Here is a 17154-nt window from a genome sequence, read left to right on the forward strand (position 1 = left end):
CTGTTAAAAAATTTTGTACATGTCTTTGCCAATAGGATCATAATCTAGAAAGTCTTTGCTTTAAAATAAGCCCGATCCAGAAGCTTTAAAAAATTTCTACCGTTAAATTTACTGCGCTACCAACAAAAAACTTCTAATTTTCCTAAAATAAACGCCTTTTTTTGCTTCTAATTGCTTGAAATTACTGTTAAAATTTTTTTTTCATATTTTTGCCAGTAGAATTATAATCTAGAAAGTCTCAGCTTTTAAATGAGCCCGATCCAGAAGCTTTAAAAAATTTCCAACGTTAAATTCCCTGCGCCTTCAACAAAAAACTTCCAATTTTCTTAAAAAGATATTTTTTTGCATTGAAGCACCATAAAAAAATTTTCTAAAATAATTTTTCCATCAAGGATCATAAAACCAGAAGAGTTGACGGTATTTTTCCATTAAAATAATTTTTTTCCAGTAGTTTAAGCTTAAAAGCGATTTTTGAGCATCTGGGGCCGTGAGATAAGCTTGTAAATAAATTGAAAAACCCACTGATTCGTAAGTAATTATTTTACCGAGTGGGGTTGTCCGACGGGGTGGTGCGCAGAAACAGTCACCGGATGATATATTCCAGTGGAGGTATTAAAGGGTGCGTAGACCATGGAGTTGTTCAGTTTGGAAGCGAATCTAAGACCTCGGTGTTTAGACTTCGGGTTCAAGTCCCGCGAAGGCCTTCAAAATGGCGTGAGACACCCGGAAGCTTCATTACAGATTTCGTGGAGGATGGAGGCCGCTAAATTGAAGTTAGTTCTTGTGACTGTGGTCTATTTGAGTCTGTTCCTGGATAACGTCCTCCTGACCGTCGTCGGTAAGTTACCCAGTATTTTATCGCTTTTCAGTAATTATTTTAAACAACTTTCATTCTAGTGCCGATAATTCCCGACTACCTCTGCAGTATCGGTGAAAATTCGACGGACGAAAATGGTCGCGTTGGACTTCTTTTGAGCTCAAAAGCGCTGGTCCAACTTCTGCTGAACCCTTTTATCGGTAGTGTCACTTCTACTGTCGGGTACTTCAAGCCTCTCTTTATCGGCAACCTTTTCCTGATCCTCGCCGCCATTTGTAAGTATTTTTATTGATAAACCCTGACGGTTTTGGAAATGCCGCAAAGATTTGGTATTTATCAACAGACTCGATAGAGTCTGACGCCAAGTTCCGTTCCCAAGCCAGACTACCGAGTGTGTATATACCGTAAGCAGAACGGTTTTTTGAGGTTACAAATTTTTTTTCAAATTTATTTTGATTTTTTTTCATATGATATCTTATAATAGTAGTTCATGCTTTTTATTACGCGTATTACTTGATTATTATCAATTATCTTTATAATTTCTATTTAAAATTATTAAAAATAATCAGCACAAACTATAGCGACCCAGATTTTTAGATTTTAACTTTTTTCTTATGTAAAAAGCGGACGACCAGAGACTAAATAATATAAGGATACATGCTAATCTTGAAATAGATGGGAAACTACAGTGAATAAAAGATATTTTACAGCTTGCAATTACACACGCCAGGCGGCGCAAGAATAACTTTTACATGAACTATAGCTTAAAGGGGATAGTTTGCCACCGGAAATGTATTAAATTAAAATTGTCAATTTTTATTATAATTACAAAAAATAGTGAAATCCGAACAAAAACAGTTTCACTGTAAAAAAATCACGCCAAGTCCACGTTCATAAGACTATTAAGAAAAAAAAATTTTATTTCTTTACAAAAAGATATAAAATAAAAAATTAAAAAATCCAAGTAACCGATATGGTTGTATATGATTTTCGGAAATTGAAAAAAATTTTGTTGTAAATTAAAAAATTAAAAGAAACAATTTTGGAACGTACTTGGTGTGCGTCATTGTGTACTTCAATTTTTTTTAAAAGTCCTAGTAGATAGATTTTAGGAATTTCATAAAAAGTGAAATTTTTCGTAACCACGCACACTAAATACGTTCCAAAATTGTTTCTTTTAATTTTTAAATTTACAACAAAATTATTTTTAATTTCCGAAAATCATATACAACCATATCGGTTACTTGGATTGTTTAATTTTTTATTCTATATCTTTTTGTAAAGAAATAAAATTTTTTTTTTCTTAATAGTCTTATGAACGTGGACTTGGCGTGATTTTTTTACAGTGAAACTGTTTTTGTTCGGATACGATATAAATGCTGTATGTTTACCGTAATACTTCAGTTATTTTAGCCAGTTTTCTTGCCGAATTACACTGTTAAAAATTTCTATTGTAATTTTACATGAAATGTATTGGAAGCTAATAGGCAAAACATTTATTTATTACAATCGAGTATAATTATATTACAAAACACATATAGCTCTGAGGTTACTAATTTTACAAAACGGTTTTGTAATTTCACAAATATTTTTAGATTAGCTAAGTTTGTAAAATGACAATACTTTCCTTAAATTTTACTTGAATTGAAATAATGAAAAAGAAAGATTTGATTTAATATTTGTTATCATTTTATTTTTATGAAGCGCTAACTAGATTTTGCATAAATAATTAGTAGACCTAATTTTTATACCTCAGATGAAATAAAGTAAAAATAATATTTACCCTAACTAAGAATCGAACGCGAGCCGCGCGCTTGACAGACCTAACGTCCTACGCCGTACGACCGATAGGTGGTTCAACATCTTATTATTCTTATAAGCTAATCCTATGTGGAGATTGAGCATTACGGCTTATTATTTATTATTTACATTATTTGTGTTACTTGATGTTGTTTATTGATGGAAAATAACTAACTTTGACATTATTTATCATTCATTGAATATTATAAAAATTATAGTCTAACATATACTCATTCAAATATATTGATTTCGAAATGATCGTTTGAGCGTAATATTAAAATTTATAAAAGATAAATGATGCCTCGAATTTATTATTACAAATAAACAACCATAAACTAGAAATTAGTAAAAATAAATATGAAGGACATTGTTGTTTTTTGATACATTAGTCTTATTTTTGTAAAACTGAAAAGTATTGTTTTTAAAATTTGAAAACAGTGAAGTAGAATTACAATTCATTAAATATAATTAAAATTGTCTGGTAACATTACAATGCACTGTGTAATTTTACAATGAAAATTGTAAAAATGAAAAAAAGCTTTTTAAATGTTTCATGAGATTATTGCAATATAAATTACAATATTTTTTTATGATTTTACATATAATTATGCCGAATCAGATCACAAATAATGTTTGCAAAATTGAAAAGCTTTTTCTTAAAAATTGACGAACGGTTTTGTAATATTACAATGCGTGTTAGGTTTACCCATGAAGATTGTAAAATTACAATACATCTTAGTGGATTTCCTGACAGTTGTTGGACAATTACATGAATTTTATTTAATTCCACATTGCTATACACTGATTTGTAATTTTAATTATTACTTGTTTTGTAATATAATTGTAATTTTACAAAAAAATTCAACAGTGTATTACGAAAAAATTGCGAAATAAATTCAGAGTATTTACGGCAACACAATAGGAAAATTCCGGTATATAAACAGTATTCAAACCGTAAATGTACCTCATATTTACTGTATATTTGCGGCACTATTGCAGCAAAAAACTGGAAAAGAAGATCCCTACTTTATATGACCGGTAAAATACCAAAATTATGCTGCTTTACTACTATTATTCAATAGCTTAAAATTTTTAACTTCCCGCTAAGAAAATCAAAGATTTTCAAAAATCGGGAAGTTATTGTTTTCACCCCGTTTTGCAAAAATCGAGTTTTCATCAGATTTCGACGTTTGAAGGTCATAGGAAGCTTCCCTGACTACTTCCGCGAGGATGTCACTGTGTCTGTATGTATGCGTGTGTGTGTGTGTGTGTGTGTGTGTGTGTGTGTGTGTGTGTGTTTTCTTTCCTTAGGGGGGGAATCCTTTTTACGGATTCTAGGCATAGCTGTTTGGCCTGGATATGTGGCGACTCGACGCAGCGTCATACTAAAACTCAACGCTGACGCCCCTACCCACTAAACCCTAAACCCCTTTCTCTTCTATCCTCTGATCCCCCATGGTACCGCCGTAAGGCATCTCTTCGCGGGGGGAGGAATTAGCTGCCGCTCTTCCTTCTGGTGGCTAAGATGTTATTTCTTCCTTCTAGATTCTGTCTTCCGCTCTTTTCCTCTTAATGGATCGCAACTCTGTAAGCACTTTTGTAGCAAAAGTGCTTGTGGCGTTCCAGGCAGCTTCTGACGACAACATTGCTTCTACTATTGACTCTGGTTGGGTTCTCTTTTTCAAAATCTTCTCTAACTCATCGCGCTGTTGGTTGAAACGTGGACACACAAAGAAAACATGCTCCACATCTTCATTGACCCCTGGACAGAACGGGCACTCTGGGGTATCATCGTGCTTAAAGCGGTGAGGATACTTCCGGTAACATCCGTGTCCTGATAACATCTGCGTTAAATAATAGTTGATCTCACCGTGACTCCGGCTGAACCACACATCAATCCGAGGTATGAGACGGTACGTCCACCGACCTTTCTCTGAAGCATTCCAGTCTTGTTGCCATCTTGCGATGCTGTGTTGCCGTTCTTCCCTTCTAAGTTCTTCAGGGCTCAGTGTGGTTGACCTTTTTCGTTGATATAGGTTCCGTCTTTCCTCAGCTAGGACTCTGAGAGGCAGAGTACCGGAAATAACACACACTGCTTCCTCTAATATTGTGCGGAAGGCACTAGCTACTCGTAGGGCACTCAGTCGATATACTTGTCCAGCCTTTCTCCATGATTCTTGCGTCTTTAATGCGTCGGCCCAAATGGATATTTCGTAAGTGAGCACCGATGTGACTACTGATGACAATAATAGCCTTCTGCTCTGTTTTGGGCCTCCGACGTTCGGCATCAGTCGTGCGAGACTAGCCCTCACTACTGACGCTTTGGCACTGACATGTTCCACTTGCTGCTTAAAGTTGAGTCGGGCATCAAGCATCACTCTTAAATATCGGATATAAGGTTGTGATGTGATTTCTTGTTCGCCGACTTTCAGCTTAATGGTCTCTACCACTCTTCTGCTGGTAATAAGTACTGCCTCAGTCTTGTGTTGCGCCAGTTGCAGGTTCACTGCGTCCATCCACCGGTTAACGTGCTCAAAAGTGAGATCGAACATATGATTTATCTCGTCAAGGTGTTTGGCAACGATCACTACGGCTACGTCATCTGCATATGCTACGAGTTTGACGTTTCTTGGCAGAGTTAGTCTTAATAGACCGTCATACATAATGTTCCACAGGAGCGGGCCTAGAACTGAACCTTGTGGTACCCCTCCAGTAATATCATACTCCCTCGGACCGTTCTTCGTGTCATACTTCAGGACCCTGTTTTCAAAGTAAGCAGGTATTCATAAGCAGGTATTCTGGTACATTCTTCTCTTGGAGGGCCTGCATGATGCATTTCCAATTGGCGGAGTTGAAGGCGTTTCTGATGTCTAGTGTCGCCACCAGGCAATACTTCTTCGTTCCACCTTTCCATCTGGTTCCTGCGATTGTTTCCTTGGCCGTATCAACAACCTGTTTGATTGCGTCCAGGGTTGATCGTCCTTTCCGGAATCCACACTGATTGTCTGCCAGGAGTAGGTCGACTACTGCTTCAATTCTCTGGTGAATTATGCGCTCAAATATCTTACCCGCCGTATCTAGCATGCAAAGTGGTCGGTAAGATGACGGTTCTTCTGGTGGTTTCTTCCCTTTAGGTAACAGTACCAATCGTTGCTGTTTCCACTTACGAGGAAAAGTCCCCTCCTTGAGGCATGCATTATAAGCGTCGAGGAATAACGTTGGAGCTGCCTTTATGATGGTTTTCAAGGCTATATTAGGGATTCCGTCCAATCCCGGCGCTTTATTATTCCCTACACGGTTACAGGCCTCCAGCAGTTCTTCTTCAGTGACAGGTAGAATGTCGTCCAGTTCGCCTGGCGCCAACTGGTAATCGAAGTTGCGTTGCTGTGGGAACAGTGCAGTGACGATTTTCTGAAGAAGTTGAGGACACGTAGGTGATGGCATTTGTTGTTTTTTCAGGTGGGTCATAACCACCTTATAAGGCCTACCCCACACGTCTTTATCCACCTCGTATATAAGCTCTTTCCAGCATCTTCTTTTGCTCTCTTTGATGATTTTATTCAGTTCACGACGCGCCTTTTTGTACTCTGCGATCAGCTCCACTGAGTTGAGCCGTTGATAGCCGCGCTGGGAGATTCTTCTCTTTCTATGACACTCTTTACGGAGGACGCTGATGTGGTCGTTCCACCAATGCACCGAAGGTCTCGAATTTATGCCACGTTTACGAGGCATACTGGCATCACAAGCATGTGTTACTCTCCTCATCAGGTCCTTAGTGTTTTTCTGCACATCCAGTGTTGATCGGATCACCATCGAGGGCTCTTAGCAATGCTTCTAGGTCAAAAGATTTCACCTTCCAACCAACGATGTTAGACTGCTTGATTGGTCTCTTGAGGTTCTGGTCGTTTGATATTTCCCAGAATATCGCATGATGGTCGCTGGAAGTGTAGATGTCCAACACTTTCCAGTTGTAGTCACCTCTAGCAAGGCTATTACTGACAAAAGTGAGGTCTACAATTGAGTTTGCGTCACCTTTGGTGTAGATCGGCGTATCACCACTGTTGAGCGAAACTACATCTAGTGTAGTAAAGGACTCTAGTAGTGCTTTCCCTCGTGCGTTGGTATGTTTGCTGCCCCAGTCAACTGCCCAGGAGTTGAAGTCTCCGGCTATCGCTACTGGATGGTATTGCTTCGCATCTTCAGTTAGTCGATCCAAGAAATCAGTAAAGTCAACAATGGAGAGACTAGGTGGTGCGTAGCAGCTATAGAAGCGGATGCCCTCTACTGATACTGCTACAAAGCCGGCATTGCTGTTGTCGACTGCATTTTGGAAAGGGAGCTTGCCACATGACCAGATGACAGCTTTGGATGTGCTATCAGATTCCCAGGGTTGGGTACTCAGGTGTTTATATGGCTCTGCTATTAGTACCAAGTCAAGCTCTAATTCTCGCACGGATTGCATGAGAAGGTCATGCGCTGCCTCACAATGGTTGAGATTGAGCTGTAGTATCCTCATGGTTGTTTGTTCGTCAACTTCTAGAGCGCCTCCTGAAATACCGGGCACCTGTGGGTGCCGGCATGGTGAGCCACGTCCTTTGCTCCTTGCTGCTCAGCACATATTGCACACTTGGCAGGATTTTTACAGTCAGAGATACGGTGCCCTTCTTGTCCACATCTGATGCAGAGTTTAGACCGGTCTACTTGGCTTTTACATTGGGACCCAACATGTCCAAAGTGCCAGCATTTAAAGCATTGGACTGGTCTTCTAGTTGCTCTTATTCGGCAATTGACCCAGCCAACCCTTATTTTGCCGCTTCCTTCCAGTAGCTGTTGTGCTCCAGCTGCTGATAGTGTCACTGTAGCCGTTTGCATACCTCTGTAGGCCTTACGGATCTTGATAGCCTCTAGTGGTATTTCGCAAGTTTCTCCGGTTTCCGTTTTCAGGGCAGTCTGAATGTGCTCCTTCGTCGTGTCATCATCAATGTCTCGGATCTCGATGGTCTCCTGCGGTCCTTTGCAGATTGCTTCGGCCTCTTTTTGAAGAATATCCATGATGGTTTTTTGCAAGGCTTGGCCTTTGTCGATACTCTTCTTTGAGAGCGTAATCAGCATGTCCCCAGTTTTGGTTTTGTGGATCTTTTCCACGGTTGTGCGGACCTGTTCGTCAGAGACGGCCTGCTTCATACGACGCAATATTTCGGCATACTTCTCCTTCTCGACCGGACGGATGATCAGAGCGTCAGGCCTGGTCCATTTTCGCGGTTTCTTCCGCTTAGGTTCCGGCCGGGGCTCTTTCGGCGGTTGCTTTGGGAGTTGCTCTCTAGCTAGCCTTCTCTTCTCCTTCTTAGACTGTACTTTTTCCCAGTCAGTCGTCTTCTTAGGTTCGTCGACCTGCCTTGCCAGTCGTTGGGAAGGGCTTTTTTTCAAGTCCTTCTTCTTTGTGACTTTATCGGTTGGCTCTGGCGAGTTTCGGTCCTTTCTCTTTCCAGGCCTTGTGTCAGTTTTACCCTTGTCATCAGCGACTGATTCACCATCACCTTCAGCTCCGGTGTCCATTGCTTCGTCAGTCACGACGACAGCCTGACAGGCTTTCTCCGGTGTAGCATGAGAAATGCGCTGCAATGATGAGCGCCACTCCTCATCTAGCTTCTCAAACCTTTGAAGGGCGTTAGTTACACCAGTCATCTTGGATTTTATTTCTTTGTGAATGTTGACCTTTGGTTGGACGAAATCATTCAGCTCACTGATCAGCTTTTCAAGGCGTTTGAGCGCTTGCGAACACTTCATTTCAGCGCTTGCGTCAATCGCTGCTTGTTGGGCATGTAGCCCGATTCCACTCTTGTTTGTTTCCTGTGGGTTACTCATACTTTTTTGATTTACCAGCGCATCGTACGGAGTGGAGCGGGTTGCCATAACTAGGAACGGGTGTACCCTCGGAGATAGTACTCCTACCCCAGTTCCCTGAGGCCTAGCCGACACTTAGCCAGTCCCGGAATACACGGACGGACTAGACTCGCTCAGAGCGGTGAAGATTCCGATCTCTAACACTCACTGCGTACTTCCTGATCAAGGCTCGAAGTGGCTGGCTCCTGATCCACTGCTGCAACTTTCACCTCGGCAGAGCAAGCTCACATCAGCCGTGGCGTGCATCGTCGGAAACTACGATACAGGTTCCGGACACTCCCAGTGAGTTACAGCAGGAACCAATCATCTTGCTAGGTCAGTTAGTGTGACCAACCCATTAAAGGGGAGTTTTGTCCACGGGAGCTTATTTTGTTTGGTTATTATGCTTGGCTCCTACCCGCTGTACCTCATCAACTAAGAGATTGAGTGTCATCCAAGGACAGCGAGCGTTCTCCCATCCGCTCGGGGAGAGCCGCCCGGTGGCAGTATCTCTTCTGCCCCGAGTGTGTGTGTTCTATTAAACTAAGCTCTGAGAGCTCAAAATGACACATAAATTATATTTTGAGCTCTTCGAGCTCAAAAATGTAATGTGCAATTTTGAGCGCTTAATTACGAAAGTAGCGAGAAGTTGCAGGGATGGCCTTCAGGGTCAACCGTTTTCCTAATTTTTTTTTTATAATATTATAAATTATCATGAATAATTTTTAAGAGGTTAATAGATTAATTTCTCTATTATTATTATTATTATTATTATTATTATTATTATTATTATTATTATTATAATTTTTTTTAGTCCAGGCCGGGATTCGAACTCGGATCATTTAGTTACGTGCCAAAGGCTCTACCAGTTGAGCTATCTAAGATACTACCCGTAACTATTTATTCAGTCACCTATTAAGACCCACCGCGTAATAAACATCACCGCCCATCTTACGGTAGAAAGCATTATATCTTTAATTATATCAGTATAAACGCGGCAAAATTGCAGTATATCTTCGGTATTTTTACCGTAGAAATACGATTTTATTATTTTAAAATTATATCAATATTATAGTTAATACATAGATTTTTTATGGTAAAAGTTTTAGAGTTTTACGGTAAGTTTATCGTATTATTCCTGAACTTTGCAGCAAAAGTACGGTATAAATGCTGTATAACTATAGTAAAAAAACTGGCCAATATAGCCACAGAAATACCGTATTATTTCAGAATTATAACGGTAAATTTACGGTAAACGCATTGATACCGAAAATTTACGGTATTTCAAAAACCACGAGGAAAGTTTCTTGAGTCACAAGTTGCCTTATATTGTTTCAGTGTTTGCATTTGGACGGTCTTATGAGTTCCTGTTCCTGGCCCGAAGTATCCAGGGAGTTTCTTCCGCCTGTATTGGAGTCTCCGGAATGTCCATGGTGGCAGCACAATACGCGGATGAAGGAGAACGTTCGAAGGTCATGGGCTTCGTTCTCGGTAGCATTGCTCTGGGAGTCCTTGTTGGGTACCCCATTGGATCCATTCTTTATGATATCGAAGGCAAAATGGCGCCATTCTTGCTGATTTCTTTTCTGATCTTAATTCCACTCAGTAAGTTCCTTTTTTTTCATTGAAGGTAACTTGCATATAGATTAATTTATCATAGTCTGGTTTGTGAGAATTGACTCTGTGTTCCTATCCTTAGATCTCTACAAAATCTCACAAAAATCGGTCAGGTAGTTTCGGAAATATTGGAAAAAAATGGATCAAGAACGTTATTGTGAAAATTTTCTTGACCTATCGTATTTTGACTGTAACTTTTAATCTAATCGACCGATTTGATCTAGATTAAGGAGGTCCTTTCGCCGCCAATGTAAAATAAAAAATATTAGATTATGAGTAAATTTAATTTTTTTCTAATAGTTAAGGTCCTTATTTATCTTATAGTGAGGTTTAAATTATACTTTACCGGACAAATTTTTGAAAAAATAAAATTTTTAAATGTTAGTATTTGTTCAGAGTCTTACGAGAAAATCAGACGTTTAAATTAATATTTAAAAATCACAAAAAATTCTCAAGTTACCTACTATAAAATGGAGTCAAAAGATTTGGCAACGTTGCGTAGCACGCGAGCTTCAGATCATTCAATAAATTCAAACTAAACTTTAACGCACTTATGTTTTTCATGCATACTTATTAGTTAATTTATTGTGAGCAAATTTTCATAATTCATAATTGAAAAATAAAACAATAATTAAAAAATACTAGCATTCCTGCCATGAGACATTAGAATGTTATTGTTTTGTGACTAAACATTTTTAATTAATTTATTTATTTACACTGACTGCAAAAAGTTAAACACGGTTAAGGTTATATTGTGCAAATAAAAATGTAAACAACCGAAATAAAGCGTTGCCAAATCACGGATTGGTTACTAACAGCTGATTTACAACAGTTAAATTAATTTTTGTATTTAACTATTTTTTTTTTTTAATTTTCAAAATTTCAACGATTAATGCCTCATATACTATTTATTTTTTAATTTTAGGAATTTTTATGGGTTTTGTATTTTAATTTATTGAAAATTTACTACTACAGTTGTTATGACTCAACTGGAGCGAAAGGACTTCCTTAAGTCAATTAACTCGGTGTTCTTACCAGTAGACCCCTATCAGTTTTCAAAAAAATCGGTCAAGTAGTTTCAAAGATATTGCAAAAGAATAATGGATCAAAAACGTCATTTCGAAAACTTTCTTGATCTATTTTTTTTTTTTGCAATATCTTTAAAACATCATTTTGAGAAGTATCTTGATTTGTGAATTTTTTACGATAATTTTTGATCTATTTGACCGTTTTTGTCCCGGTTTTTGGTAACTGATTTTGTGATAACACCCCAAGATCTTTATAAACTTTTATAAAAATCGGTCAAGTAGTTCCAGAGATATTGCAAAAGAATAATGGATCAGAAACGTAATTTCAAAAACTTTCTTGATCTATTTTTTTTTGCAATATCTTTAAAACTACTTGACCGATTTTGATCTGGTTTGAAACAATCCACACTAAATCTCAACCTCTGAAACCTCACTAATTTTAAAACTAAGAAAACTTCGTTCCACATACCGAATTCCAAGACTTCCAAGTATTGAAAAAAAATAGATATTTATGTCATAAGGCCGTGAAGTGGTGGTTTTCTGACAGCGAAAATATTTCGAGATGAGCTTAAAGTTGGTGGCGGGAAGGTTCGAAACGGGCGTAATTTTAACGTCCGAGGCGTAGCTGGAAATTTACGCTCGTTTTTGAACATTCGTGCCACAAACATTAAAGCGAATATAGAAAAAAAAGTCGTTGCCAAAATCGCCACTAAACCGCCGAATGACATACAATATTTTTTGTTGTTATCCCTCTATAAGTTTAACTTTTGAAGGATAGAAGGCAAATAATGACATATTTAAATTTTATGAAGTTTCACAAGGGCAAAAAAAAATTAATTTTATATTAATTATCTTTATATTAATCTTAAAATCATGCTCACGTGCAGAAAATGTAAATAATTTTTTATTAGTATTTACTTATGGCGTTGTTGTTATTTTATTTAACATTAGGTCCGCTTCGTAATAAACTGCCAGCAAAGAAATAATTAGCTCCACTTAATAGTAACTTAATTTAAAATTGACTAAAAATTATCGGTCGGTACGCTAGAATGTGACTATTTTTTACAATCTTTGTCAATTTCGTCTGGATGTACACGAAAAGTTCGTAAAAAAAAGGAGGGGGTAAAACTTCACGCCCTAGGCCGGGAAAAAAAGACGGTATGGTAGAGTCTCTAGAAAAGAGTTCCTTTACGGACGCAACCCAGCGCTCAAAAGTTGAACTTTTGGAGCGAGTATAACAAAAACCTCTTTTCAATCAGTGACACATTCGATTCGACCCAAAGTATGTCTATCCAATTGAAATGTCATAGCAACCTGAGAGTAACCCAACACTTTTACCTTTCACTAACCCAATTTCTATATATTGATCCATTTACAAGTTGAAATAATGACTTATCTCAAGCAATATCCAAAAAACTTACTCTCTAATTTCAAAAACAGGCCTTCAGATTTTCTTGTGGGACACAGAAACAAATTCCAAGATCCAAAAAACCGAGTCAAAGACCAGTTGGACAAAACTACTTCTCCAGGGCAAGATTCTGATCATAGCCGGTGCCATTTTGTGCTCAACATCTCCGATGGCCATCTTGGAGCCGTGTTTACCGATTTGGCTACAAACTAACATCAAGCCCAAGGTAATTCCTAAGTTTTCCTTAAATTAAGCCACAAATTGACTCCATTTTGGTTCTAGAAGTGGCAGCTGGGCATGGTCTTCATCCCGGACAGTGTTGGCTATCTTCTAGGGACAAACTGCTTCGGAATGACCGCTTATCGGTATGGAAGATGCAAAACAGCTGTCCTAGCAATGGCACTTGTTGGTATCAGCGTGATCTTGTTACCGACTGCTAGTACCATGGGGCAGCTGGTTATTCCGCACTTGGGCATGGGGTTGGGTATCGGCATAGCAGATGCTGCCTTGGTACCACTGCTGGCCAGTCTCGTCGATCAGGACGGAAACTACGGGCCTGTCTATTCAATTCAGCAGGTTGCGGTCAGTCTTGCTTATTCTTTAGGTAAGTTCCACTTCAAAGGCCTGTAGCCTAGCGGTTTTGTAAGTGCCGAAAGAATGTAGTAGTTATACAGTATTAATGTTGTATTTTTTCAGCATATTTTCAGTTTTTTTGGTCAGTTTTTTCATCGAAACATTACGGAACATTGACCGTATAAATGCGAATAATTTATGCTCAAAATGCGAAATATTTACGCTAAAAATGCGGAATATTTGCGATAAAAATTTAGAATATTTACGCTGAAAATGCGGCATACTTATGGTAATAAGCTGGTAAAATGACTATTTTAAAACCACATTTAAAAAATGGTATAAAATTAAATAATGCTCGTACTGGGATTCGAACTCAGAACGATCCGAAGACATGTCGGCTACACTACCATTTGAGCTACCCGGTCTATACCAAATTTCTCTTTTGCTTGTTCTATATACATTAAGCCACACCGTCCATCTTACGATAAGCATTTTTAAAATTAAGTAACATAATTATACATGTGAAACAATATAACTTTTCGATTTCAAAAAATTTGCCATTTTTTAAGTGAGAAATTAAAGATTGAAATTAAAATTAGAATATATTTACTTGGCATATGTATTCCTTTGTATTCATTACCGCTAAATACCTAATTAAAAAATAATATTCTATATAGTTAAAGTTTTTCATGCCAACTGGTCAAATGACTAGTGAACCTTACTCAAGCCAAGCGATGGACATTCCATCTGCACTATTGGTCGAGAGACATTCTCCCTTTGCATTAGTTCTATGGGGTCCATCGAACTTGAATACTAGTAAAGCTGGAAGTTTTATGGTATCTGTTCGAGTTGTAAAGATGTTAAACAAATGAAAGAAAATGAAAGAAACTACATGAGAGCAAAGATAAACTTTCAAAAAATAAATGGGGTAGGTTACCAAGCCAGGAATCGAACCTGGATCTCCCTGGATCAGAAAATCCAAAGCAATAATGTCCAAAAATAATATCCAATCGAATAATATCCAATTGCAAATAAATCCAAAATAAAAATGTCTAAATGATGATCATGATGATAATGATCATGATGATGATCATCATCATGGTGAAGATAATGATGATAATGGTGATGATGACGATGATAATTATAATGATGCGGTTTTAGAATCACAGTGAAAACACTATGAACACCCTGTGCTCGTGTAAACACTGTGTAAATTGAGAGAGTTTCACTGTGAATCTACCGTGCATTTGTCCCATTCGTACACGGTGTTTTCACAGTGATTTCTCGATGAATTCTCGATGTTCAAAAATCGAATTCACGGTGATTACACAACCCTTATTCACAGTAATAACACAGTGAATTCATAGTCGTCACACTGTGAATTCACGGTCGTAACATAGTGGATATATTTGAATTGTATATTTTTACTATTGGACATTATTTAATTGGATATTTTTACTGGATATTTTTTCATTGGATTTTATTGCAATGGATATAATGATCTAGAACCAAATTCATATTATGAGCTTTTCTGTAGAGCGGTAAATTTCCGATAAAAGATACCGTAAAATTACTGAAAATTTCCAGCCTGGAATCTGTTTTTATTGGGTATGATAAAGTAGATTTCTTTTTATTTTTTCAGGGCCGATTGTCGGTAGCGAGCTCGTCAGGATGATCGGCTTTCAGTGGGTAATGAGGATAGTCGGGCTGATAAATCTAGCGTACTGCCCACTGCTGATCTATCTTGCCATCACGAGGAAACAAGCTTTGCTGGGTCAAGATGTAAAAGAGTATAGTTCCATCAACAAAACTAGCCAAGACTACGAGAGGTTTCAGGATGATGATGATCTATGATTTGAATATTGAATTGTATTTCAATGTAATTACCAAATAAATTAATTTTAAAGGTCATTTGATTATTTTTTTGTAAAACTGTTGAGGTAAATTAAACTCATTAGAATTCTAGAATAGATCAATACATCGAAACCGGGTTCGCGATACTCGGAAGTTTGTAGTTACCCCAACATTGCTATTGAATTTGAAATCCAAATTAAGTAATTTAAAGTGGTAATCAAATATGTAAAGAATAAAACTTTTTTTTCTTTTGGAAATTTGAATATATTGAAGTTTTATTACCCTCAAAATTTTTTGAATTTTGAAATGTGTGAAGAGTTTGATTTTGCGTCAATTTCCGCAAATCGGGTCAAAATCGGTTTAGTAGTTTCAGAAATAATGCAAAAAAATGATAGATCCAGAAAGTTTTCAAGATTATATTCTTGATCCACTATCTTTTTGGAATATTTTTGGAACTAATTAATCAATTTTTTTGAAATTTTGTAGAAATCTAAAGGCAGAAACACTGAATCGATCAAAATTAACCTGGTCAAATTCGGCCAATTAGATCAAGAGTTATCGTCAAAAAACGATGGATCAAGAGAATATCCAAAATAATTTTCTTGATCCAGTGTTTTTTTGCGATATCTCAAAAACCACTTAACCGATTTTTTTGAAATTTTATAGAAACTTAAAGGTAGGAACACTGAATCAATCAAAACTTACCTGGTCAAATTCAGCCAATCAGATCAAGAGTTATCATAAAAAAATAATGGATCAAGTAAATATCCAAAATAATTTTCTTGATCTAGTGTATTTTTGCGATATCTCTAAAACTATTCAACCGATTCTTTTAGAATTTTTTAGGGACCTAAAGGTAGGAACACTGAATCGATAAAATTTAACGTCGGTAAAATTTAAATTCGGCCAATTAGATCAAGAGATCGTCAACAAACAAGAGATCCAGAAAATATCTAAAAAAAATTTCTTGATCCAGTATTTTTTTGCGATATCTTTAAAACTACTCAACTGATTCTTTTGAAATTTTATAGGGGCCTAAAGGTAGAAGGATGAAGTCGATGACCACAAGTTAGGTGAAAATCGGTTGATTGATTCATGAGTTATCCCGAAGAAAAGATAAAAAAACTTTTTTTTTCCTAAAAACTTAGTATTATTCTTGTTGTCCAAGTTGAAAGTTTACCAGATCGTTAATGAATATTTCAACTATATCGAATACTTAAAAGTTTAATGAGTCCATAAGACTGTTTATATATAGGTCAGCAGAGGTAGTCGAAGTTTATGTGCCCGCAAACCACTTAGTAATTAGAATTACTAATTTCTCCTTTGATACTACCGCAGAGTAAATTGTACATTAGTATAATATTAACATATAACGGGTGAGTAATTTTAGAATAAAACTGAAATATTAATTAACTCATTAATTCCGTAGTGTATTAATATCTGGGGTTGTAAAGATGAATTAAAAGAAGAAATAAGCAAATGTTAGAGTTACTTTACTATTCACTTCTCGTTTCCACAGTTTAAGCACTTCAGTATAATGAGCGTCGAGTAGAAGTGCTGAATAATTAAATAAAGCCACATCGTCTGAGGTGACTAATTACTTTCAATGACTGTCCCAACAATTGTTTTTTAAACATAAGTCATTTGGATCAATAAAACGAAATTGTTTTCAATTTGTTTTCAATTGCAGGTTTTATTTTAAATTTCAGCGTTTTTTGAGTTATAATAATTGAATGGGTAATCAGAAAAAATAGACCCGGAAAAAATTTTAATGTTAGGAACAAATTCATATTATTCCATTAAAATTATTATAAAATAAGAATTATAATATCCACCCCCACAATTTTTCAGAAAAACAAACACCCCCAGGAAGACCGCTCCATTTTTTGTTAAAAAAAAAGTTATTATTATTATGATTATTATAATATTTAAACAACAAATCTTTGGAACGTTGGCTTTATTTCAATCTCTTCAGGCATACTGTAAAAATATAATTATAAACAATTACATAAGACATACTTGACAAAATATTGTTATCGTCCACATTTTCAAGATTTGTTGTCTAATATTTCGTAAAACATGGATGAGAATCTACAAAGTAATTATAACTTTTATTTTATAATAATTTTAATGAAATAATATGAATTTTTCATAACTTTAAAATTTTTTCCGGG

At 36.7% G+C, this 17154-nt stretch overlaps 1 protein-coding gene across 1 annotated transcript; it reads left to right on the plus strand.

Annotated features, from left to right (window-relative positions):
- Nucleotides 1-594: 594 nt before the first annotated feature.
- Nucleotides 595-15037, plus strand: LOC123263712 (synaptic vesicular amine transporter). Its single transcript, XM_044726656.1, has 6 exons — nucleotides 595-838; nucleotides 898-1092; nucleotides 9839-10105; nucleotides 12586-12779; nucleotides 12836-13157; nucleotides 14769-15037. Exons 1-6 carry the CDS (start codon nucleotides 631-633, stop codon nucleotides 14978-14980), a joined length of 1398 nt encoding a protein of 465 aa, XP_044582591.1. The 5' UTR covers nucleotides 595-630; the 3' UTR covers nucleotides 14981-15037.
- Nucleotides 15038-17154: the final 2117 nt, after the last annotated feature.

Source organism: Cotesia glomerata, linkage group LG4 (genome assembly GCF_020080835.1).
Source record: "Cotesia glomerata isolate CgM1 linkage group LG4, MPM_Cglom_v2.3, whole genome shotgun sequence".
Taxonomy (NCBI): domain Eukaryota; kingdom Metazoa; phylum Arthropoda; class Insecta; order Hymenoptera; family Braconidae; genus Cotesia; species Cotesia glomerata.